Source organism: Phasianus colchicus, chromosome 4 (genome assembly GCF_987193195.1).
Source record: "Phasianus colchicus chromosome 4, bPhaCol1.hap1.1, whole genome shotgun sequence".
NCBI classification, from domain to species: Eukaryota; Metazoa; Chordata; class Aves; order Galliformes; family Phasianidae; genus Phasianus; species Phasianus colchicus.
This window is the reverse complement of record NC_143439.1, coordinates 9251919-9279400: the sequence shown is the minus strand read 5'-3', so window position 1 is coordinate 9279400 and position 27482 is coordinate 9251919. Positions and strand designations below refer to the sequence as shown.

Sequence of the window (27482 nt, the reverse complement as noted above, 5' to 3'; positions counted from 1 at the left end):
TACTACGTTAAAAACAGTACTTTGTAGCTGAGAATTTGCTTTTTTGCATAGTGTTATTGTGCTGTTTGTATACACCATAGTTTCCATTTAAATAAATAGGTTATTTCTGGAGTGACCTACATAAAAAACAAGGTATTCTTTGTCACATTATGTCACATATAAAGCACCGCATCAATTGTTCCACTCAATTGCTAGCAGTGGACATCTGAATTTTGCTTAATATGATAACATCATGCTCAGTTTTACTGTCTGATAAAAAGGTCTTACTTTTCAGCAGCTAATTGACAAAAGCGTAAGCAGCTAAACTTTGGAAAACACAAGATAGATGATGTACCTGTATTTTGATCGCCACCACTAAGAACGAAAGCAAGAAATGAAGTACAAGTTGCACACAATAACCTCAAAGTTTGCAGCCTTCCACGTTCTGAGCATGTTACTGCAACACGTATGGCATTGTGGCATATAGAAAATTCTTATTGATAGCCCCTATCATTTTATCCTTCTCTCAGATTCTACCCCACAAAAATGAATATTTTGATTTATTAGGTTAAATATTTTGCTGAAAATCCACTGTAGAATGGGATGAAATTATCCCCATATCTCTAACTCCACTGCAACCACTAAAACTAAATAGAGCTGGAATTAAAATCCCTGAGTATGGGATGAACCAAACTGATCTGCTGTAGGATATGTTTTATTTAGGCTTTATTCACATTTAAAACATCTATAACAGTTTGGTATTTTGAACACAGACTATACTTCAGAAATTAACTACACAGCTTTGGACATATTAATTATTACTATTTTTTGAAGACTTTCTTGAGAGAAAGCACACGAACTCATAGCTACCGTCTCGTGCAGCGTACTTATTAAAAAGAGCACATTCCTGTAGCCCAGAGGGCTGACAGCTTCCTCCAAAGTCATACTGCTGCTCCAAGCTAACCTCCAGGGGCTACTCGAGAGCAATGCAATCTTCATCCTCTCCCACTGAGTCTGAACATATCACATCCACTACAGCCTCAACCTCAGCTATCCTGAGAAGTGTTATTCCTAAGGTGGCTGCTGAACTCCACTTCTGATGAAGAGGCACTCCGACTAAGCAATGAAGTAAAAACTATTACTCTCAAAACATTTTGAACAGTGTAAAGATAAATAAGAACATGGATTCAGTACGGCTGAGGGCTTTTTTTCTTCCTGTTCAGACACAGGTAACATTTGTTCCCATTACATTCGTGACTTTTTAATCTCACATGATGAAAATATAACAAAGAAACAGAACTGCCAAACTCTGAGCCTCACGACACGGAATGCTTGCAGGCGGCACTGAAGAACAAAAATGCACTGAACAAATTCAGTTCAAAAGGACCTATCATGTCCTGAGGTACAGCTAGCTTGTTGTTGTCTGTTAAAAGTGGCATAAAAATCTTTGGGGAATTTTTCCTCCAAAGATAGTATTTCTCTAGTTTGCTAGATACACTGTTTTACTGCGCAGGAACACCTTCTTTGACTTTAAGTTCAGCCTTGGGCTGGTGTCACTTATCTTTGTTTGCAAAAAGCCTTCATATTTGATTGATGCATTTATTAAGTCAAACTCTGAACCAACTTCCATCTTTCTATAGCCCTTTTCCTCTCCTCTTCTTCCCCCAGAATGTAAGTGTGCACACAGTTACAATGCTTGTAGGAAACCGGTAAAAACTACAAACACTATAATCATAAAGGAGTGATCTCTCAATGCACTTTTCAAATACTGCTCTGAATTTCAAATCTACAGAAATTTCTTCAGACCAAAAGATGCTTAAGATTTTTAAAATAATATTTTGAAACATAAATTACATGTTATACTTGCTTACTTGACCTTCAAGTTTACGTAAGTTTATTTGGTTATAGACTACTGGTTATAGCCAGCAGAGGGAGAAAAGATAGAATCATAGAATCATAGAATCGCTCAGGTTGGAAAAGACCTTAAAGCTCATCAAGTCCAACCACAACCTAACCATACTACCCTAACTCTAACAACCCTCTGCTAAATCATGTCTCTGAGAAAAGAGATTGCAGACCAAAAGAATTTCTATTAAATTCATCATAAGTTGTTACCCACAACTGAAGATCAAAAATGGGTTATAGTAAAACAGAAACATTTTTAATGAGAATAATATTATATCAAAAGTCATAAGGACATTTTCTTGCATAGAAAACATTTAACAAGAAAATACATTGCTTGGTTTGTATCAACCAATTGACACAAGCATTTCAATCACGGCATGTGCTCATCTTTGGTTGCCAATTACCAGTGGCTCTAGGACTCAAAAAAAGGATATTTCACTTTGGAGTAATATTAAAACCATAATCATACAGCACATTATTTAGAAAACATAGCAAGCTGAGATCGATTTTTCTGAAATATACCAACAAGAAGAAAGTGGGAAATAACATCCTGCCCAAATTCTTACTTCTAAGCTATTCATGATACTCACACCGCTACTGAAGTCCATTTAGACACATTTTAAAAGGATTTGTGATAAATGGGGGATGCCGCATTCAGATTTTCTGAAATAACTTCTACAAAAGAGTTAGCAGTTTCAGTGCCCCTCACAACACCAGGACAGGGCATAAAGATGTTGTAGAAAGCATTCAGTAGTTGCACCTTTCTCATAGGGTTTTTTTTCCTACCATTTGCAGAAAAAAACCAAACGCATTCACCAGTGCATGCACACATACATACAACTATCTATCGCTCAAATTTTGCTTGTAACGAAACCTCTCATGAAAAACCCTGAAGAATATACCGATTCACTACTAGACACCCTACCTCCCACACTTTCTGGCCAAAACTGTCCATATTATCCTTTAGATTCTATGCAAAGATGATGTTGAAGACACTGTGTTCTGCCGATCCCTTAAGACAGGCTTTTCACTTTTTATACGTGTGTCCCAGGGAACAGCAAAAAGGGAAGTTGCCTATTTAGAATACATAAGTTCGCTTGAGGATTTGCATTGGAAAATGTACCCGAGGGTAAAAAAGAAGAAAAGCAAAACAAGAAGTCAAACCTCCAAAACCTGCCTAGTCAGTATGTTCACGAAAGTGCCATTAATAGCAAGAGAACATGAGGTCATGTATATGGCTTAAGCCCCAAGGAGCTGCTGCTCTGGAAGAAGACACAGATAGAAGCTCAAAATGACTGCATTTACTCCCTGTAGTCCCAGCAACCCAGAGCCTGACACAGCAAAAAGAAAAAAACAAACGAGTTGGGCAGGAAAGTGAGCAAAGGATGTACGGCAGTTAAAGCAGGCTGACAAGGTGGGTTTGCTGCTCTAGCCAGAGAGAAGGCATGGGCAGTGGGAGGAGGAAAGAGCATAAACTGCAGCTCTGAACTGTAATCCCTGAAGGTGAAAGCGGATTTCACTCTTCAGGTCTTTGTAGCCTTCTTTCACATTAAACCTGAATGTGAAATTGAATCCAGGCTCTTCAGCAAAAAGGCCAAACTGAATATTTCTGCTGTAAGAATCTGCAGGATGACAAAATTCAGTTCTTTGGTAGCTTCAGAATGGTTTCTGCAGTGGACAAGAAGAGGGATGAGAAGAAAGAACTGGAGAGTCTCCAAGGTGGAAAGGATGAGGAAATGAAAGGAGGTGGGAGAGCAGTATCCATCCCTTAGTAATACTCATTCTCCTTAAGTTAAGGCATGAATGAATAAAAATTAGAAAGAATAAAACAATCACACATCATCTTAATGGCAACTCATAAGAAACTGAAATGTGACTTCGGCAGACATCACACAGTCAATTCCTTAAACGATTACAAACTGTTTCCCTGTGGTTGATCAGAATCATCCTTCTAGTTAACTGCACTTTTTTTCTGGCCCACTAATTTTACTTGAACCTACCATGGAAAAAGAGTAAGGATGATGATTTAATTTCTCCCGTTCTTCCAATTCTACTTTTTGGGTCTTCCCTTGGTCTCTTCTGTGGATACAGAAGCCAAAAATCTACCATTTATCTTTCAGTCATTCATAACTTTTAGTTTTTGTTCAATCTTACTGAATTCTTTATACAGCTTGTCTGCATACTTCATAGAGCACAATAACCAGAAACGCTGCAATAATAAGTCGAGACCTTTCATACCCTCGTAAGAGGTTTGCAGTTGTTAAAACAAACTGACATTTGGTTCTGGTTCAGTTTGGGATTTAGTGCAAGACTATTTCTGTTGTTTGTTTCTTTCCTCCACATCAAAATTGGCACTCACTCCCTTTTTATAACTATGCACTAGATTATTCTTGTTTATATACAGACACACACGTTAAGAACATTACAGCACGTCTCCCAATTTGTCAAGATCCTTTTGAACTGCAATCCATGAACGTGAATGCTTATGTTCCCTCCCTGATTTGTGTGATCTGCAAAGGTAATAAGCATACTCTCTATTCTGGCCTCCAGATAAGGAATGAAAATTCTGTATAGCACAGACTTGGATCCCTGTAAAAGCACATGCTAAACAGACTTATATTTTAACACCAATTACAAAGAGATTTTTATAGTCTGTTTGCTTGTGAAAAAAAAAATATATATATTATTCACCCACATGATAGTATTCATGTAGGCTGCGCTTTCTTATTTATTCATGAGCATGGCTTATTTTAGGTGAAAAATTTCAGACAGGCTGTGGCTTTTATATATACTTTTGCTTTTTAATTTCTTTGCCCAGAAGCCTCATTGATTGTTTTGGTTTGACAAAACTTGTTTCTGAGAAATCCATTTCGGTTGCCACAAGTTTCCTTGTATTCTCTTAGCTATCTATAAAACGCTGGATTGTATGCTCCAGTATTTTTCCAAGGCAGGACTTAAAGTTGACCTGCCTAAAATACCTCTGCTCCTCCTCTTTCCCTTTCGGAAAACACACTTCACTTTGGTCTTTTTCCAATTACTCTGGAACCTGACATAACCTCCATGAGTTTTCAAAAACAGCAAAATGGCCTTAAGAATGTTCCTGCCAGCTATTTAAGTGTAGGACGAAGCTTCTCAGGGCCATCTGATTTGAAGATTCAGCTCCTCCAGGTACTCCCCAGCCTACTTTCTCCTGATCTAGCCCCAGATCTCACTCTTTTGTGGCTGAGAAAAACTCTGGTTGCGACATGATCCCAGCTGACCCTTTCAGTGAAGATTAAAGCAAAAAAAAAAAAAAAAAAAAAAAAAAGCATTAAAGCACGCTGACCTCCTCTAGGTCACCTATTAAGAGTTTCTCCCCTCTGTTGTAAAGCAAACTAATACTCTTCCCGATCTTCCTCTGGCTAATAATGCTCTAACAGTTTGTTATCCTTGATGTCCCTTGCTAACTGCATCTCAGAACACAAGTCTTTTATTCTCTGCTACATGTTTTACTTTCTCCATCACGCTGCAGTCCATGTGATTTTAAAGAAAGCCCAACACGGGTATTCTGGCACATGAAAGGAGATTTTCTTCTTAGCTGCAATAACATATGCACTTCTGCATGAAAAATGTCATACTGTTATCAATTTTTCAGTATTAGCAGAAACAGAGGTATCATATAAACAATGCTTTAATCATTTATTGATCGGTGCTTTAACATTATCTGACTCTGCAAAAATCACAACTAGATGACTAGAACGTCTCCTGAACATCACTGTTTTATTTATATTAGACGTTGCAACGCTGCTGATTTTGTAGACTTCAGTTTAGGGATGAAAATAGGTGATAAGAAGCAAATCAACTGGAAAGAAAACATTATCAAAATTAAATATGTCAGCACTGGGCTTTTGGTGTGTTTCTTAGTGGAGCTATTGAGAGGTGGGTGTAACTGAAACAATTCCCCCAGGGCCTGGCAACAGCAAGGGCACTGGCTGGGCTCTGCGGTTTCAGAAAGCACGAGGGAGAAAGGGGAGGGAAGACTCTGGAAGGGGGATAAGAGGGAAATGTTATGAAGGGAGATGACTGCCATGGCAAGTGAGAATAAGAGAGAGGGAGAGGATGACAAATATTTTGCTACCTCCAGGGCCTGAAAGAGCTCCTGGTACCTCCGTCCTCCCAATGTGAAATTTATTACTTAAGTCCCAGAAATTATTTTTTCTCTTCTCCAAAATATGTGTGAAAAAAGTCAATAAGCACAAACGAAGCAGAAAAAGAAAAAAAAAAAAAACCCCACAGAAAACCCCACCACAACCCAGCAACAACAAAACAATAGGCTGTAGCCCTTTAAAGCTTATTTAAATCTTTCAGCTGAACTGCTTCTGGTATTGGAGTCTACTACTGATCCTTACCACAGCGAAACTATTCCTATGGTCGGGGGCAAAAATTGCAAATGTGTTTCCTATTTATGCCTGTATCAAAATAAACTGGATCAATTTTTCTGCACTTTTCACGGATGTAATATGAAATGATGAAGAAAAGGTTCCAAAAGAGATTATTTCTGTTTATCTCAAGTTGGAAAGAAAACAAATTAATAATTTGCAAACCAGCCAGAAAGCAACCTTGAAATGCCTCTGGTCATCAATTGTCGTAAGAAAGGAAAAAGAAAATGCAAAGAGAAAACCAGGGGTTACATTTTACAATCAAGAAAAGAACAGCTTCTGCATAGGAGAAATGTTTGTTTTATACTCTGCGTAGATGCTGTTCAAGCAAAATTCTCAGTATATTAATATAAACTGTCTGAAAATATTCAACATGATTTTATAAGCCCAGCAAAAACAAAACAAAGGGAAGCGTGACGTTTGTGGGCTTTTTCCTCCAGCACAGCCATGCAAGCTGAGCTGGGAAACCGTGATGGAAATATTAGAGCTGTTGTGCCTGAAAAAACGCAGTGATCATTTCATTCTTTCTGTCTTTTAATGCTCCAGGGTTTTGGAGACGAATAGGAGCAATAAGTTCACTTTGCAGAATTAATGCTGTAATTCTTTATCATAAGAGCAGAGCATTACCTCAATCTGATTTTTCTACAAAATGGTTCAAAGTCTATTTTTAATGATGGCCCTAATTTGTTAACACCTTTTAAATTATTAATCCCCTTTATATTCAAGTAGTTATTGCATGTCATAACAATGTATCTATGCAGGGAAATTTAATAGTATTTTCTGCATGTCAAGAAAAGGCTTGTTCTGCAAAATGCTATTAAAACTGATAATGAGCTAAATATTTGCCATAGCAAACAGTGAAATTACTATATCAATCAACTTTGGGTTCTCTTATTCAATAAACAAAATTTAACCTATTAACTTTGCCTAATTTTAGGCAGCAAAATGCTTGTTTTCAGGCATATCTTGCCTTTGACTTCATATCTTTATCATCTGATAACTACATTTTCCTGGCCAATTAAGCCATTGCTCTGAATCAGATGTAGTAATATAAACATTCTATTCTGTCTTGAATGCAACCGTATTACTAAACCTGAATGCGATTTTCACTGAGCAATCTTGGACCAGATTTTAAGGCACACATACATATATCACAGTGAAATGATAAACTGTGTTCCCAAAGACTCCTTTCACAACACAGAAAAAGAAAAATAAAATAAAATTCAGGGGATTTTTAAGAAAGTCAAAGAGTAAAATAAAACCTTATGTTACACATCTCCAGCTCTTCAGTCTGTGTGGCAGGATGTTTGTGTTAATATTTTAAGAAAATAACTTCAAAACTATAAAAACTACATGCTAACATCACGACTGGCAGGCACAGGGGGAAAAACATCCTCTCTCACGAGCATCCAAGAGATGCATCTGCATGCCGAGTGAATGCCTAACATCCGATTCAGAGAGAAAAGAGGCTGCGTCTCTGCAGAGAACACGAGCTGAACCGGTTTAGGGCGTAAAAGGAGCCTTGCCTCAGCAGTCTGCTGTTGTGCGATGCTCCTGCTCACGCCTAAGTAGCTGTATGCTCCCCTGCTTTTGTCAGTGCAAATTGCTGTGCGATCAAGAGGGAGCAAAGCGCACCCTCTAGAGGCTGAAGGAGACCCCGGGCACGGCTGCAAGTCACCAGCACCTCGGCCTCCCCATCCCGGCTGTATGCGGCCCCGGACCGCCTCTAGCAAACAGAACGTCGAGCGACAGTCACGAGACACGTGTTAAAAACACCAGTTTTGCACTGGGGTCTCGATGGTAGAACACCAGCAAGGAATGCTCCCTTCTTATATTTTATGTCCTGCCGCACCTTGTTGCTGCTAAAACACGCGAGAAAGAATCCTCATTTAATTTGAGGGCAAGAATACTAAGAGGCTATTTTTTGTCTGCATAAATTGCACGAAGAGTTGACTTACAAGTACCAAAATTACTCACAGAACAATACTGTCACGAGTTAATTCTCTTACACTTGGCTCTCCGATAAAGTACTCTGTTAATTAAGAAATATTTCTCTATTAAAGATCTTATTATTCCTGGTGATTAATAAAACTGGTGCTTTCTAAAAGGGTACTAAGGAGTGGTCACAACTGTATGTAACATCCTAAGCTCCTTCATGAGTTTCTCTGGTTTTCAAGGCAGACCTCATTTTCATGCACAAGTATGCAATTGCTATTCACATAAAAAACTGCACTTGGTGTAACCAAGGCTGAGTACACAGCAGGATTTTGTGTGTAAAAACAATTAAATGATAGCAGCAATTACTCCACCAGGGAACATAGCAAAACTGGGAAATTCTGAATTACCTTAAGGTTAAGTGAAAAAGAATCTCATTTACAGGAGGATCGCTGTTGAAAGTTCAGAAACAGTCCCACTGACATGCAACGTGTAAAAAACTACCATTAGAGCCAACCCAACCCTCTGAGGCAGCTGTAATGAACGAGCCAGTGGCAACCACTGTGGACAGTTCTTTGGGCCAACATTCTATGTGATTTTTATTGGCTAACACTGATTTGATAACCACACTTTCAGCATATAAAAGGCTAATTTCTCTAGTCTGAGATCTTAACAATATGGTATATAGCAAAGCAAACACGAAAGAACCTGATGGGTCTCAAGTACATATGAGAACTGGGCAATTGCCATATATGTGGTTTTTTGTTTTTTGTTTTTTTTTTTGTGTGTGTGTGTATGCAGCCTGAATAACTGCACTGAAATCAGTCAATAAAGACAGCCCTGGAATAAGGAAAGAACTGTGAAGAGCCAGAAAGAATCCAGAGAGTGAACTTAGTGGAAAAGAAAATAAAAATATTAAAAAAAAGCCAACCATCCAAGATCCCAATTACCATAAACCATCAGTTATCCATTCTGACAGAAGGACCTGTAATTCAGTAGATGGAATTAAAACCTAAGTTTCACCTAATTCTTGCAGCGAATGTTTCAGCTCCTCAATGTGGTAGAATCGCAATTAAAACATCACTGCTGGAAGGAAGGAAACTATTTTTATTTATTTATTTTAAACCACAAAACTGTAGAGCACAGTCCTTCAGTCTGCTAAATAACAATCACTTCAGAAACTCCTAAACTCTCATCTTATTCAGAGACTGATTCTCAGGTGTATAGGAAATCTCTGCCTAGTTTAAATAAAACGTAACACTCTTCTTGATCAGACCATGAAGTTTTGAGTACACTGTAGTTACAAGATCAGAAAAGAAAAAATTCCCCTTATCTAAATGCAAGTGTTTATGTCTGATATTAGCAGGTCCCATACGTTTATCCTTGGATACAATCATCTGAAAATGCGTGAGTATTCAGTGCCTCTCTAGTCATGATGATTATGAGAACTTAACCACAAAGGTCAGGTTTTCAGAAATCAGAATAGACACATTGTCCATTATTGAGTGACAATAGACAAAGTTTATAGACAATTTCCTTTTTGTCAGGAACAACCCTCTCCAAACACACATGGTAGCATCTCACAGTAAAAATAAACAGCACAACAGTGTGCATCTCTGCAGTTCTTGGTGTACATATAAAGGAGGGGGAAAAAAAAAACCATCATTTTCTCAAAAGAGAGACCATCCATCAGTCTGGAGCAGAGTGAGGTGACTGAGATTGGCTGAAGAAAATCAAGCAGACATTTATCTCACGTGGAGTGAAAGAACATGTTAAAGATCAACTAACTGCCTGGCTGCAGTTACTTCCACAGACTACTCCTTCTGCTCAACTATGACGAAGCCATTTTCCTAAAGTAGTGTCTCCTCGAGAGGAATGCTTGCTGGATGAAGTTTGAGTGGGTTTTATTGACGATTTGATCTATCTGAAGCTTGATGCTTTTTATACTGGAATGTCATCCCTTAGTTATAACTTCTTCAGAGGACACAAGTATAGATAACCTGAGACATTATTCACAAAAGCATTTTATGCAAACAGTAGCCTTGCCAGCTCCTAGAAGCTTCTCTGTAGGATGCAGTAGTTTACTAAGGGAGGCATTCATAGTTAAATCTTGGCATAGGAAATGGAAGTGACTTTTAGAAAAGAATTTGACTTGAGAACCTGGACTAGGGAACTGTTGTAGAAGAGACTACTAGAAGGGCTCCAAGGCCAGAAAAAAAGTAAAAAAACTCTAAGTTGCCATAAGAAGAAAAAAAACCCCACTGATTGATGAGAAGGAAGTAAAAGCATGTGATAAGAGCTCAAAAGACAATTCATTTGGCTTGCAAATATGTTTTGTTTTCTCTTTACAGAAGAGGCAAAATGGGACACAGTACAGTCTGAAGAGAATCAAGAGCTGTGAAGGCACACTGCAGTACTGTAATTTTATTTAATTAAGGATATGGATTTAATTACTGAACTCTGAACCTGGACAAAATCAGTATATTGTTTCTGAGGTATGTAAACACAGGCTAGGATAAATAAAAGACTGTTCAGATTTCATATCCGGGGCTTTAGAAGAAACATCTTCAATCATAAGAAAGTATCTACAGCACTTCTTTTTAGTTCAGTTTCATCTCTGCCAAGACATGAAATATGAGTGGATTAACTCAACAAGATGAATTCAGAAATTTGGCCGCTTTTCTGCTTTAGGAACTTCTTTAAAAGGGAGAGTCCTGAATTATGTAAGAGACATTGAATAACAAAGTTTCCCGGCACTTAGTGAGACCATTTGAGAATAAGCAGGATCCATTCCCTCTGCATCCGTTTATTTCTTGCTGGTGAAACCCCTCTTCTTCCCATTCTTTTATGGAATGGACAGCTGTCTACTGATTACTGTGCTCAGATGACTGATATGGACTAGTCCTATTGGGTAATATAACTGGAAAATACATAAAAAGAAAACAGGATCCTTGCATCTGCCTTCCCCCAAAAGGCACGCTTGTAAAAAGGAACTACATTCTTTCATATCTAATCAAATATCCTGAGTATGTAACCCTAATAGACTTTCCAGAAATCACCACATTATTTTTCTAATCCCCAGCACATCAGAAAATTCCTTTTTTCAAGGTAACTGCAAAGCTAGAGAGAATAAATTTAATGTTCTTACTGGATAGAACAGATACTGAGTTTGAAACACAGAAAAAAAAATATATTTGTGCAGAATATATATATTTTTTCCTGTATCATTTTACCCTTTATAACTGACTGCTCGTGAATGCTTTGGAAAGTTCATCACCAGATATTTTCTAAGGCAAGACAAACTTCTCTTGGATATGAAAAATACTCCTGCCTTGGGGCTGGAGTAGATGACTGCTTAACATCCCTTCCATTACTGTTTTCTATGATCCTGTGTTTATTGTTCTGGCTCATTAAATTCCAGTTCTGGAAGTGACTAGAAGTGATACTGCCAAGGTGATTTGGGTATCCTCAAATTAACCCCACAGGCTTTGGCACTGAGAAATGGAAAGACAGCCAACTGCTCTTTCCATTTTCCCTAGTCTGCCTCTTGATCCTACCAATTGGCATCCTGTCAAAGTAAGACTGAACTTGTAAATCTCTGTGTTTAAATGAATCAAAGTCCCATCATTATGTTAGAACCAGATAATTTAATGAAGATTATATCTATGTAGAAACTGAGTGCAGCTTTGATTGTCCTATCCAAATACGTCTAGAGTAACCAAAACCATTGTCCTGTCACTTCATCATATTCAACCCTTACATTCTGGGCATTTGCATCTTCACAAGAGGTTTAGATAACAGCTTTCTCCATGAGAAGATTATTTTTTCCACTTGATGGATCCAACTGAGGACAAATGTTTTGCTAAAATTGTTGTTAATATGCACTAAAACAAAGCTAGAGAGCACACACACAGAGGTAGTTGGAAGGTGTTTTATAATATATGATAACAAATAAATTGAGTGAAAATGAATGGTAATTATATTAATAAGCGTAAATGAAAATATAATACAGCTGGAATCAGACAACGAAGTAGCAGACTCCTTACTTGGCTTACAGTTCCAAAGGAAGCAACACATTTGCTTCTGTATCAGCCTTACCACCTGAACTCGGCTTCAGCTGTCCCTGCTCAGGTACAGATAAACTGTTAGAGGGTAAGAGCTCCAAATAGAAAGCTAAGGCCACACTGTGTGCTACCATGGACCTACTGAGTCAGTGCAAACTGTGTGTTTTAAAATAAAATCATTAAAAGAAAATTTAAAAATATATATACATATAGCCTTAGGACATGGAGCCTACAAAACAAAAATAATAATAATAATAAAAAAATCCCATTCACTAGTAAAAAAACGCAACAACAACAACAACCAAAAACATCACACAAAACAAACCAACCGATCAGACAACAACAACAAAAAACCTTTTAAACACTGATCAAAGCTTAGGGCTGCCTCAGAACCTCCCAGAAAACAGAACCTGGTGAGAGGAATTGATGCCGGCACATTTTGTTGCAGTCCACAACAATGTACACCTATCTATCTACATCTACAGAATATATACATACATACACACATGTGCATGTATACACACACCAGATTTCTTACTTAAACGGGGGGAAATAATCTGAGATTATCACTTATTCTCTCTTCAATCAAAGGCTAAAAGGCATTCATCGCTGACTTCGTCCACTTGCCAATTGTTGACAGCTGTCAATACAGGGATTTGATTTCTTTATCCAAGCATCACAAACACTACATTAGGATCTTCAGAGAGAGATCGTGACTGTGAGAGCTGCAGTTTCACTGCCCCAACTCAATTACTGCATTCTTGAACTGCAATGTATTCATTTGCGGGCACTGGGGCAGCCAGTGGGAGGGTATTGATTGGAGTATAATGTCATGTGTAGCAGGGAGAGTAAGATGAAAAGTGTTTTCTGCTTAATGGCTGGTATTAAGTAGGTGGGAACGGCTTCTAATTAGCCAACAATTGCCGCGTTTCCCAGTTTCCCTCCTTTCCCTCCTCCTGTCGGTCACCAGCTGCCAATCTCCCTCTCCTTTTCCCTTTTTGTGTGGAGTTCATTGCACACTGCAGTGAAAGCCTTTGTTTAAAAAAGAGGGCTCCCAGGGTCTCATCTGCCAGGGTACAGCTTGCTGCCTGCGATGAGTAGCAACTGTCAGTTTATTTTATCTCAACCTTTTCATCATTCTGCTGAAACTGGTCGAGTGAAACCACCTGAGAGACCTGAGGATTCAGTACCTACAAGTCATTAGCCAGGACTGCTCAGTCTCTCCCCACACAGCAAGTCAACTGAACACTGCTTAAAATGTAGTCCACTTTAACCCCGTATTTTCCTACTCTGTGCAGCTTCCTGATTTTGAAGTCCAAGATCGTTCCTTAAATGTGATACAAGCATAACCAGCAAGTAATTTAATTTTCTGTGCTTCGCAACAAAAATACTCAAGGATCACTCTTCAGAAATACAAAATGTAATGTGCTAAATTCCATTTATTAGAATACCCTTAATCTGAACCTCCTTCTTACCCAAACCAAGTTAATCCCCCAGCATGAATGTCATACCCAGCAACTCTCCTGATTATTTGAACCCCTGCTTACTTAAAAAGTGTTGATAATGCATCAGATGAAAGGGACAGATTCCTCTCTCAGTTACATCTCATAGTTATATTGTGTAAATCCCAAAAAATCAACAAGATTTTTTGGATGTAATAAGTTTTACTATATTGATAGCATTTCCTTCTCTTTGCCATCTAGATTCTCTCTCTTCATGGACATACATATACACACATACTCAGCCACCTTCCAAAGACATAATGGAATTGCAACATAATCATTAAAAGCAAAGTACACAACAGAATTATTTTGTTTTGGATCAAAACCAAATAAAATTTACATAAACGAATTTCCAAAGTTATCAGCCTGAACAATCTTTCTCTGTGATCATGGCTAACTTGTTGCAGTCATTACTACCAGTTTTAATATAGCAGCCAAAACATTGCTTTTCCCCATGTAAACAATGAGCTCGTTCAAAGCACGCAAGAGATTATAAGAACATAGAATTTATTATTTTCTAATATTTCAGTTGATTTCCTGATGCTCAAAATAATCAATGTTTAATCTGAATTCTTTTCTGGCTTCAGCATAATCATACGTACTCGAATGAATAGCAACAAAATAAAAAATGATTGTCTTTGTTCTTACTCTCAGAACTAAGACTACCAGCGAGGGTAAGGTCACTTCTGGGGAATGACGCATCTGAAGACTGAAACATTCTGGAGTCAAAGAATGAGGCTCCACATGACCCTAAAGTGATATTTTCCAAAGATACAAGGAAAAGAGAAGGTTGCAAGAGTTGCACTCAGGATAAGAAATAAAGGGATAGCCTAGAACTACCAACACTGTGCAGTAGATATTCCACTTCCCACCTGGTTTTGATCAACTAAAACATGGATTTTCATTGGCAGTAACTACTGGGGAGCTTCTACACCTCAGACTCCTTGGGTATACAAAAGAATCACAGGAAGGCTACTATACAAAATATTACCCCTACATTTTTCAGGTTCCATTTTATATCAGCAATGGGTTGAATGCACAGTACTGTTACTTAGAAGCTCCAGTGAGATGTGTAGACATAGACAGCTAGATGTCTATGCAGTGTTGATAGGATTTGTAAATAGCAGGCAGTATGAAATGCACCTTCAAAAAAAAAAAAAAAAAAAAAAAGAAGAGATGGTTGGAGTATCTCCTTTCATAGATATTAAATTCAGCATATAAATAAGCACAAGGTTTAGATAAAGCAGGTGCTGGTCACTAACTGTTCCCATTTCAAAACCTACTGCAGAAGATTAATTTCCCATATGAGGTGATACTGCTTACACTATGTTGGACTAACATCCATAGCAACTACACTTCTAAATTATGCCAGAATTTTTAGGAAAAATGAATTGTATTAAAACATTGTAGCAACCATGCAAAAATATGAAAAAAAATGTTGATTCAAAACAATTTTGCATTGGACTACCCTAATCTATTACTCCCACGTTTAGCAATATCAGCATTATAAAGTAGTAGCAACTATTGTGTCCAAAGTGATGTACTTCAATGACATACTACAGAAAACACGGTACATTTACTTTACTCTGTTGCAAGACTTATATGAACCCTTAAATGGGAAGGGTTCTGTATCACAGATAATATTGAATGCTTAACTGAGTGAAGAGAAACAGGTGGATGAGCCAGGGGGAATGGTCATCTACGTTAGTATTTATTTGGATCTTTAAGCTAATTAATCACTTAGTTGTACACTTAAATGTAGCCAATCCATTTGCACAGGAGGTTAAGATCTCTTTATGGGATATTTTGATACTTCACCATTTTCTATTAACCAACTTACCAAGATGCTCAATATGAAGTGTGATTCTTTCCAAAGAATTCTCAGATCATAAAGTAATAAAAATGCAAAGCATGAAGAACAGTGCCAAAACAGTAAGTATGGGAAAACTGACACACCACTCTTAAACAAATCTATTGATTCTGCAGGAAGCTCAAGAGAGATACCTTATAAGGTACAGATTGAGATGCTGCCTACTGAGTATAGAGCTAACTTACTCATGTTCCTTAAACACTGACTGCAAACACAAACAAAATTGGGGTTCAGAATGAAGGTGAGGAGCCAAAAAGGGAGAAAGATTTACAATACAGAAGTAAAGAATAGGAGAGAAAACAAAGGAGAAATAGGGCACAGAACTGGCAGGGAAGGAGTAAAGATAAAAGGAAAAGAACTGCTTCAGAAACTATTCACAAAAAAAAATAAATAAATAAATCACAAAACACAGATTACAGAAAAGAAAAAGTAGAGGTGGATTTATAGGCAAAAGATGTACAGTTTTGCAAATCCACCAATTGTGGAAGTACAGTGTTTTGCTTTATTGAATAGATTGGCTTATTCTAAAGGTAAATAATTTTCAATCCTATCTTCAGATCACAGTCTGACTGAATAAAGCAGTTTGTTACTTAAATATATGATGAACATGAAAGGATACGCCTAAGCAGGGACAGCCATCTTAGAGGAAAACAAACAAACAAACAAAAAAACAGCCACCAAAACAAAACATAAATAAATAGATGCAGAAAAGAAAAGAAAGCTGTCTTTGGAGACCAAGGAGAAAGGAGGTGTTTGATACACTAACTGTGACACCTGACATGACCTAAGGTTTCTGTTGCAGAAAATATGCACTGAGCAGTTTCTTTGTCTTGGCTTTGATTCTGTGTCCAGAGATTGTTGGCAGTTTTTGGTAAGAATGGGTTTGCAGCAGAGAACCCCTCTCATTTTGGCCTGAGGTCAGTTTCTCTCAGCTGGCATGTTTGCAGATAGCAGCAATAAAAGGTTCTTAATGAAGTCTAAATGACAACAATCTTCTCAGTATTAAACAGAAAATGTGAAAAGTCTGCTCTTTGGTCCTTTCTGAGGATCAATTTTCCCTTCTGAGAACAAGAACATGAAGTCAGAAGAGACATCTCTGTTCACACTTACTGTAAAGGACTGGGGCCAGTGATGGCACACGTGGAGAAGCAGAAGCCCCAGGGCCACATCAAAGTATGCCAATCAGCTATTCCTTCTTGGTCCTGCAACTAGCTGGGGACTGCCAGAGCACTGCAGCTGCCATCAATTTCACTTCAAGATTCTTCTCTTTGTAGGTACCTTTCTTACTTTCTGGACTGCGAGCAAATCTAAAAGTTCTAGGTATATCAAAAACAAGGGTATCTCCAGAAGTGATTTAATGCGGCTGGGCAAGAGCTGCACTTCTTTTGTACCACTGAAGCGTTCTGCAGGATCAAAACAGAACTGAGCTCCTGCCTTGAGGATTTTCACTTTTTAAATTGGTAAGGAATTAAATTTTTGATAGCAGTACTGTGAAGCTACACTAGTTCAGTGCATAAATCTACACTAAAGGGTCTGACAATATACAGTAGTTTCAACACCACTTTCAGTGTTTGTTTTCCATAGGAAATAACTATCCACCTTATTTAGAGAACCATTTTCTGCTGATCTAGAAAGCTTGCCTTAGAAAACACAGCTGGATGCCAAAAACATTTAACACAAGGATGCCTCTAACCTAAATGCATGGTGAGATTTAGATGCTTCCATAGAAAGTATCAGATGGCAGAAAAATTCAGAAGAGACATCCAAATTCTGCTCTGGTTGAGATGCTCTTATGTAAGTGCAGGTGACAAGGACACGCACAGTCACATCAGACAGAATGATAGTGAATTTTTTAAGTTATAACACCACTCAGATGTGCAAGAACTGCCAACTCCTCAGCAAAGACCATGAAGACATTTCTCCTAACATATTCTGCAAACCCTCTTCTGAAATCTGGTACTGCTCATCCACAGACCTGGCCTAGGGCCAATCCTCTGTGGAAATTACCAGTTATTGTTTATAAAGAAGTCACAGGACAAAAACCACACAGCGCCTAAGTACGAAACACAATAATAGTGACTTGCAGTGTTACCCTGCATTTCTAACTGCTGTATTTTTCCAGAAGTGAGTAAATTATTTTATTTGATAACTTGCACAAAAGCATGCAGAAGGAATCCTCTGAATTCCTGTAGGGAACACTAATGTGTTTGAGCCACTTCTGAAGCACACTTACTAAGATCTGAGCCTTTGTGTCTCTTGCACAAAGACAGGTTTGGAGCCTGTACTTGGTCACACACTCCCATTCCATTATTTAAAAATCACAGTTCTTATTTAAAAATGTGAACAATTCATGTTCAGAAGTAGTTTCTGAGAAAACATCAAAACCTGTCCCTAAAATCCTCTTTTTCTTTATTTTTGGTCATGCTAACAATATGTGCTGAACAACCAAATAAACTCTATTCCTGCAACTCTGTACTGACATAAATCATAAGCACATGGGCCACGAAGCAGAGCCCACTAGGGATTCTAGTTCCAGGGTCTTGCACATCAAGCGCATGACTGAGAGGACAGAGGGACCCAGAAATTCATCAGAAGGCACAGGCATCTTCACCATGTTCAAAATGAGGATCTGAATCAATTCTGCCTTATGGCAGTGAATAAGAAGAAAACTGATCTACCCAAAAGTTAGTCCAGCTTCTTCACTGACAGCATGTATATTTAATTACCTTTAGTCAACAATTAGTTACAAAACTCACTAACATACTACTAAGTGGAAGCACTGTATGAGAACTCATTAAACGTGCAGGTTAATTCAGTCACCACACAAGCTTATATATCTGTCTTCTGTAAATGCAAACTACAGAACTGCACATATAAGTACTTATATAGTATGCAATAAGTCAGCCAAGCAACAAAAAAACACAAGAAGAGTGACTCTGAGGGAGTGCAGGCACGTGCACAATTCTGGGAGTCCCACAGCAGTACCAGGATATACCAGAGTTCATGACAGAGCTTCAGATTTGGAATACGCAGTGAAAGGAATCTCCTAGCACAAGCCTCTACCTTTTCATTGACATCATATAAGAACAGTTCACAGGATGCCTATCTGCGTTAAGGTATGAAGACGTGTTGTTTTTGTAGGTTAGAAAAGATATGGTGCAATTCCCTTTCTCTTAAGTGTTCTCACATCAACAAACCTGCTACCACTGATGAACATGCACTAGATAGAAAAAGTACAATTTATTATGCAAGGTACTTTAGGAAATCAAAACCATTTTTCATTAGGAAATACAAGTATTAAGTAACATCATTTACTGATGGAGGGAAGCCAGGATTTGAAATGTTAGAGGTATTCCTGGAATTAGTGTACTCTAGAAAGAAGAGACAGTAAAAAAAAAAAGCAGTTCTTTACATTATGTAGCAGACTGCTCTACTGCTGGACAGTATTATCACAATGGCCCATAAATTACATAGCCGCGGTATAAGTTACAATAGAGAAATTTTAACAGAATTTGTTTAGTGCAATCTTTCACCTTACATCTCACTTCTGATTTTACGACCCTTTAGGGATAATCCTTTATTAATGACGATCGAAGTCACAGATAAGCGCAATCTAAAATTAATCTGGCAAGGTCTCCATTCTTCACCACGTTAATTTTATTTCAGCCACATCTTTTAAGAATGTGAAAAGATAGGATGACAACTCGACTTCTTACATGACAAAAAGGACCCGTGCGTATTATAGAATGCACTATTTCTTACATCTGTGAGAGCGGGAGAAAGAATATTAAGGGAGTACGTATTTGGGAGTATGGCAGAAAGCTCATTTCACTGCATTTTCTAAGCTAGTTTTAGCTGTGCATACATTTTGGATCACACTGAAGGCTGCTCAGATATAGAATGCTAGAAATAGTTCAGATCATGTTGAAAAATGGAAGCGTTAATGGGACAAGATATTTCTATTGATCACAAGACTTCACAATTGATGGTGGTAGTGAGACAATGATTTGTGCTGTGAACGTGCTATTATAAAACAAACAAAAACGTACTAACAAAAAACCACACAGAAAATCCTATACTAAAACATGTTAATTTTGTGAAGTTGCATTTTCTAAAATTCAATACATGTAAATACAAATTTTGGTTGAAAGCACATAACATTTCTCAAGAAAACAACAGAAGAATTTTTAGTATGAGGAAAATAAAATATGTGACCTTCAATCCTACTCCTAAAAATGCCTACATGATTTTGGGCTTCCAAGGTCTCTTGCTGAAGCATAGCCCTGCCAGATGCAATGACCTGGATCAGGTGTTGCCACACTCACAGAAAACACAATTCCTGAGCAGCATTACATGTAATCAATATCCAAAATTTGATGGAAAATTTTCCTGCCTTCAAATTCTTTGTGTGTTGCACTCCCTTTCTGAAGGCAACAAGTCAGGAGATTAGTTATCAAGAGGCCTGAGGAACACTTTCTCTTCAGACAATAAAGTGGTTTCCTTTTTTGGGCTTTAACATGGAGTCACAAGAATTTTTACCTCCCAATTTTGCTGATAGTTATTTTGCATACTTTTGACAAAACAAAGACTAAAAAAACCCCCACATTTGTTCTTGCAGTGGCATCCCACAATGGCATAAACTCTTACAAGTGAAGTCAGCTGTCTGAATCAAATACAGGAGATAGAAACACATTCACCTTTGCATTTATGAACATGCTTTTTTGACAATCACATCCCTTTTTTCCGCAGCAACTTTGGTCAAAACATCTATTTTATTAATTACTCAATTTACCTCAACCTTGGTTACAGTTTTCATGCTTCGTTACTGGAATGATTGATTCAGAAAATATGTCTTTGCTGGAAGATGTGAGGTGTCTGACAGTACTTGGATTTAAATGTTATCGTTCTTCCGCCAGCCTAATTATTTCTTTTGCTAAGAAACTACAGAAACTACTTTTATTTTTTCTTTTTTTTTTGGTCCATAGAAAAATATATCCACTCAGATCAGTTAGAAATGAAAACTTATTACCTTCCTTCTTCCTTTCATTAAATTCCCCTGCGGATTAAGAACTAGTACTGTATCTTGTCTTGAGAGTTTTATCCTCAAAAAGACTGAGAAAAATCTAGCAGATTATCAATGCTGAGCTGTTTGAAAGAGCAAGAAATACTGTTCTATTATCGCAGCAGGAATTTCCAAAGCGGTAAGTTCATCATAGGATGCACAGACATTCTGCTGGATGATAGAATAAAGGCTGTACCTGGAACTCAAAGCTGGTGAATCCTAATGCTGAAAAGGTGCCAGCTCGTGTTTTGCCAGAGAAAAATATTAACAACGTAATGCCAGCTCTAACTAGAGATTTGGCACACAAAACATGAAGAGTGTTACAGACGGTGCTGACAGTGTGACACTATGTTTTTCTGGATGTAATCTGGGTATCTTGAGAGTAAGCTTGGAGCACTAATGAGAAAAATGATATTGAACTGGAAGAGCTGTTAAATATGCAGTAGCCACAGGGTTCCTAGAGTTTACTGGAACTAAAATGAAAATTGTAATGCCATCAATAACACTGTAAACTAGGTAGAAATGCTGAAGGTAAAGAATCTCAGCAGGCAAAGCTTGTTTCTGCTACCATGCTTGCCAGGACATAAAGAGCTTCTCTAATAACTCTCTTTTTATCCCTGAAGTCTTGTTAAAGAGAAGCAAGAAACTTGAGCTTAAAGGAACACACACATTTCAGGATATAAATGAACATCACAACTGGCTAGAGAAAACTGTGTAAAAACTGAATGGAAAACCACGTAGGTGCAAGAAGTAAAGCACATACTGAAGATACAAAGATTGTTCTATTTCTTCCTGCCCCCATGTTTTATTTTTTGCTGTTGACACTGCTGACTTTTGTTGGCAGTGTATCTCTTTACTGCAGATACAGCTAATGATTCTCATATGAAACACATGCTAAGTTGCTTGACATCGAGTTCTTTTACCATCTCTGCTGACATTCCTGTCATCTTCGCTACATTCTGCACTGAAGGTCTAAAAATTCACCTCTTTGCAGAAGACATGAACAAGCTGACTCTGCCAGCTAAAATTTGTTTCTGATTACGATGCTGGGTATTCACTTATCAAAGAAAGAAAACCATAAATATACATAAAAGGACATTGAAAAAGAAATGCACTGTCATTAAGGAGGAACTGTCCTATTAGCATCACTAGAAAACTAAACAGTTCTTAACTCTTCTGCATGTCAGTGAATGTCCTTGTCTCACAGCTCTCTTTTATTTCCAGCATCTGATGTCCTGACACCTATGAAACCACGAATTACCAGGCTACTGACTATTTTTTCTCTATATGCAATTAATTACCAAAGCTATTCTTAACTTTTCCTATTCTATGAAAGAAAAAATTACAGAAGAAAGACAATGAAGAAAGACAGAGAAGCAGTTGTTTGCTTTTGAGAATATGAGAATAAGGGGAATTCTGGACACAGTATTTATGAACAGTAACTCTGGAACTCCAAACTTCCATTGCGAATTTGCCCTGGCAGATCTCTCTTTCCACTTCACTCAAGATTCACAAGTATACAGAGAAGAAAATTTCAAACAAGTAGATTTCTCTCTTTCTTCCTCAATGCAATACAGTTTACTTGTAAACTGATAATGGATAATTCAGTTTGTCTTGTATTTATATATACTACAGGGGGAAAAAAAAGACAATGAAAATTTTGCCAGTGAAGAAAGAAGCCTACTCCACACAAAGTTCTTCCCTCTTCTGTATCTGAGACAATGAAACGTGGAAGACAAATCACAGAGTTTTTCCTCCTCTCCACAATGTTGCTTACATACTAGGATAACAAAAATAAAACAGAAAGCTCTTCTGAATTCATTACGATGTGAACGATGCTAAGCAGAACATACTCCTTACTTTGGATAGCAGGAAATTTATTTTTGGATGTACCTAAAGAATTGACTGCAAATTAAGACTTTTTTCTTCTTAAGTATAAAACCATGGCATTTGACTAGACTTAGAGACCAGCTTACCCAGAACTGTGATGCTTTGGAAAAAACAGCACAGAAAAAGTTATCTTCCATAGCAACTACCGCTATCTGTTTCTCTCTGCTATACTGTCTTTAAACCTATTTAATTCTGTCTTTAAAATAAGCACACAAAGGAGAAAATCTAACCTTCATTCAACACAAGGGTAATCCAATAGGGTTAAACATAAGAAATAATTTAATAAAACTCTACAAGAAAAATGACTTAACCACTGAGGACAATACAGCACTAATGTGCTTCATAACCAATGTCTTACCGACTGTGAGAGGGTCAGCGCACATGTCGCTTCTGTTCTCCTTCCATGCCAGCAAGTACTTGAGGCTGATGGGATCTTCTGCTTCTATATGGCTGTTAAATGCCACCATCAGTTTATGAGCCTTTGCAATGCCACAATAAGTCCTTGTTTCATTAACTAAGGACAAATTATTTAAAGTGTTTGCTGCCTCAAAAGCCTGAGTGAAATATTCAAGAGCTTTGTCATAATTCCCCTAGCAAAGGAGAAAAAAAAAAAGAATAAAAACAATTGTAAAAAACCACTTGCAGTCACCTGTATATTACCTTGTTATTAGAACCTGCTCCCCTTGCACCTGCGAGATTTTGCAGCTGAGAGGCCAACTCATAGAATGATTCATGGCACAGTATTAAGAAAATCACTCTCCCTTGCAGTTTTATTTTTAAAATACAGAAAAGAATGCTCATTTCTTTATCAGGACCTGGATCATTTTTAGTTGCCTGGATATTATTTTGAACATGCAAATCATTGTTCCAGTGTGAAGTATTAATACCAATTTCAGCCAGGCCAATTAGGAATTATCACCATTGTTTCATTTCACTGTCATACCTGCAGGAGGAAAAGTCCTAATTTACAACTGGGATAATAAATTTTAGAAAAGAAATATTTAAAAGGAAAAAAAAACAACAACAAACGAGGCTAATGAAGCAGTGAACACAAAGCAACAGAAAGAACAGAAATGAAAGCCTACAGATTTATGGGAGGAAAAGTTTGTATGCTCAAAGACATTTATTCCTAATTAAACAAAAAGAGAAATAGTAGGAAGGAAAAATGTGTCAGCCATTCCTAAATAGAGAAAATCCAAAGATTTTATCTGTTTATCTGAACCGTGCAGAAACCCAAAATGCATTAATCCAGTAAAAAGGAGCTGGTCTGCATTTCTGGTCTAGCATTAGGTGGAATGGTTGGTGGCCCTGCGTGTGGCAGGGGGGTTGGAGATTCATGATCCTTGAGGTCCCTTCCAACCCTGGCAATTCTGTGATTCTGTGATAAACTACAGCAGATAACACAAAGGCTGCTCCAAAAATAATGCCTCCTATTTTATTATGTTGGCTCACAACATCAGAGGCAGCTGCTGGTGGGATGGTAGTAGAGGCTGAACCTTCCTACCAGTATTTGACTACATGTTGTTGCTGTGTGATAGAAGGCAGCAGAGGGGCAGTCTGACAACGTGGCATCTGACGTGGAAATGCTTATGAAGCAAAAGTGTGACACTGAATTCCTCTATGTGGAAGTAAATGGCACCTACTAACATTCATCTACATTTGCTCAACATTGTTAGAGACCAAACAGCAGATGTGTGCACAGTGAAGTGGTGGGTGATGCATTTCAACAGAGGGACAGAGATTTGGAAGATGCCCATACTTATTTTGGTGAGAGTGAGACGCAGGCTCCTCGTTCACTGGTAAAAACACATAGCTAATGGCAGTGACTATTTTGAAAAATAGTGTTTTGTAGCTGAGAATTTGCTCTATCCAATAGTGTTATTTTGCTCTTTATATCTGTTGCCTGGAAATAAACAGGAGGCATTACTTTCAGAGTGACCTACGTACCTTGAGAAGAGTTAGAAAAGTATAAAAGCTTTTTTTTTTTTTTTTAAATGTAAAGTTTAGAAAGAAAACTGAACTTCCTGACCAAGCAGGAATGAAGAAAATAGTAAATGAATGTAATTATATAGAAAAAGATAAGTTATTTGTACTGATAGCTCTCTCCCCTCAGTGGATCACTTGTGATGGAAATCCTGACCTCAGGCCTACAAAGAAGAAATTATGATATTTTTCTGAGCAAAATAAACCAAAAAAGAAGTCAAGAAACAAGTTAAAGGAAAAAAAAAATCTTGGGAGCAAGTCATTATGTTCATCTCTTACCTGATATTGAAAGAACTAGTTCTGGCTATTGCCAGAGCTAGACAAATTCTGTCCATTATTCAAATTAGCTATAGCTGGCCTGCTCCATGGAAGGTGCCTTCCAGCTCTCCAGTTTGTGAAGAATTCTGCTGCCCTGATGCTACAAACTGACCTGACTGAAACTATGATCAGAGATGTCTTATCCTGTCACTCTCTACTTGTTATAGTAAGATTGGAATTCCTTTCTGCATTGTAGAGACCAGAAGTACAGCCTACTTTCATACTTGTTGATCTTGATCCTGCTTTTGCGGATCAAGATTTATGTGACTGCTAAAGGCTGTCTGAAATGTTAAAAAAAGAAGAAAGGAAAGAAGGAAGATAAATTCCTGCTTAAATACAACAGGACAGCAAAATTAGGCATATCAGCACTCAGTAATGAATAAAGAATAATCAACCTGTTTAAAGAATTTCTGCCAAAGTTTGGCAACAGAAACACTTAAGAGCTAGAAAGCATGAGGTTTACAGCATATGCCTGTGTACCTACATATATACAAGCTGAAAACTTCAGTATTTTACTAGTAACATGTAAGGTGCTGTTCAGAAATATCCAGCATGATTTAGAAGGGGTATTCCTGTGTTTAGTAAAAGTGTTTCCTAATTTCTGCACTGTCCAGCCTGCTGAGCAAATTCATAGACTGGCACGTGGCTCAGAAATAAGGCACCTCAGAAGACCTTAGGGACCCCAGTAAAGGGAATTCTTTGTTGCACTTAGCTTAGCACTGTCTCTCACTGCCCATCCTCTGATTTAAACGGGCCAAATTGGAGCCATCGGTTGGATGGAACGTATAGAATTGAAAGCCCTTGTATTATCGATACTAACCTTTGGCAAAATATTTCACCCATTTCATAAATTTGGTTGAGAGAATGTAAAGAAGAAGTCAAGCTCAGATTAAAAACTGCACGTTAATAAGCAATGTAATATATATTCATATTTTAAAAGCACAACATTTAATGTATAATAAAATTTCAGTTGTGTTAACTGATGGCTCTTTAAGAACATGTATGGCCCCAGCTGTGATTTGGATCTGTAATTCTCACAACACTGAAAGGTTTTTCTGATCTGAATTTGGACTTTCCATTTACCTACTGTAGAACAATACCCCATGTATTAAATATGGTGTGAAACATTCACCTTACCCAAAACTTAAGGCATATTTTACTTACTCTTTCATTGTAAATGTTGCCGATCAACACACATGCATCCACCACACTTTGGCTTAGATGAGCATTCTCAGCATCCTTCTTAAACTCTTCCAAACGCGTAAGACTTTCAGCCGCTTTTCCCTGACTGAAGCAAAGGACAAGGGACAGAATTAAATATTCATCCAGATGGTGCCTCCAAATGCTGAGGATCTATGCCCCTGTTCCTCTTTATGTTATGATGATTCATCTGCTTTGTGGTAAAACTTAGACTGTAGATGGTTGCTTTGAAACTTCCTGTACCGAGACCAGTCCACGCAGAACATCTGAAGGCAGAATCAGACCTTTTTGAGTGAAAAAAAAACAACAACCAAACTTCTTCAGAAAACTGTGCCCTATTTTAAGGACAGTAGTTAAAATGCTGTTGATAATTTTGCAGGGTTTTTAGAATTTCCATTTATTAAATCTCTATTTATTTTTTTTTCCATCTGAGCAGCTGATAATATTTTCAAAACAATTGGAGCTCACATTCTGACAAGGGGAGAAAGCAGGAATGCTAGCTTGCCTAGCTTGGCTTTTCCTTACCACTTCTTGCTACACAACCCTGGCAATACAGCAGCAGCTCTATAATGGTGCTGTCTCTTAATGCTGGGGATGACTTTTCGTGATCACAACACTGCACTTTGGCTGGGTGGATCAAAGGTTGCTGGAGACACACAGGCAAACCTATAAACTGTGAATTGCAGGTGTCACCTCCAAATCCCAGTGAGATCAGAGAAACCTGAGGTCACAGCTGAATCTAAGTTGAAAATTGGCTAATGTAGATTGGCAATAACACTTGCAGATTCCCATGTTATTATTATTATTTTTTTTTTAATAAAGCCGGTCTTATTAACAACATCAGATCTCTACCATATGGTTACAAGGTATAATAGACATCTAGGTTTTCTTGTGAGTAAGGTATTATGCTCTTTTTCCCTTTAAGGCTGAAGTGTTACTGCAGCTGACCTCAGTCTGAGCCATGAACTTGAGCCACTAATGTAGGAGTACAGCATGTTAAATGTCAAGCTACCAAGCAAGACAGAAAATGCCGTCCCTTAATTAAGAAACCCACAGAAACAGAAATTTCTGTACGTGATAAAGAACTATGATTTATTTTCTATTTTAAAACACCTTCAAGTGATATTCCTGCCGTAAGTGACTGACGAGGTTTCATCTATGTTTTGGCTTTTACTGCAAACCACATTAGTGATCTGTGCTTTCAAATTCCAGCACGAGTCTGCAATTCTCTGCCTTATAAAATGAAGTAATTATAATAGGGTAGAGTCTTCCACTGGAGAGGGAACGTAGTAAAGCATCACAGCAAATTTACAATTTTTCAGTGATCTCTATGTCACTGAAAAGGGCCAGACTCCT

General features: G+C 37.8%; 1 protein-coding gene across 16 annotated transcripts in view; it reads right to left on the bottom strand.

Annotated features, from left to right (window-relative positions):
- The window catches only part of TTC29 (tetratricopeptide repeat domain 29), a 366043-nt gene that overhangs the window by 22743 nt on the left and 315818 nt on the right, over positions 1 to 27482 (bottom strand). For all 16 annotated transcript variants that reach the window (XR_016465780.1, XM_090138569.1, XM_090138566.1 and 13 more), the window contains 2 exons: positions 26091 to 26214; positions 22984 to 23215 (listed from right to left, as the gene is read on the bottom strand). Coding sequence is in view for 15 of the 16 variants with exons in the window: in XM_090138569.1 (XP_089994695.1) it covers positions 22984 to 23215; positions 26091 to 26214 (356 nt within the window). In the remaining variant the exon portion in view is untranslated. The remainder of the gene's footprint in view (positions 1 to 22983; positions 23216 to 26090; positions 26215 to 27482) is intronic.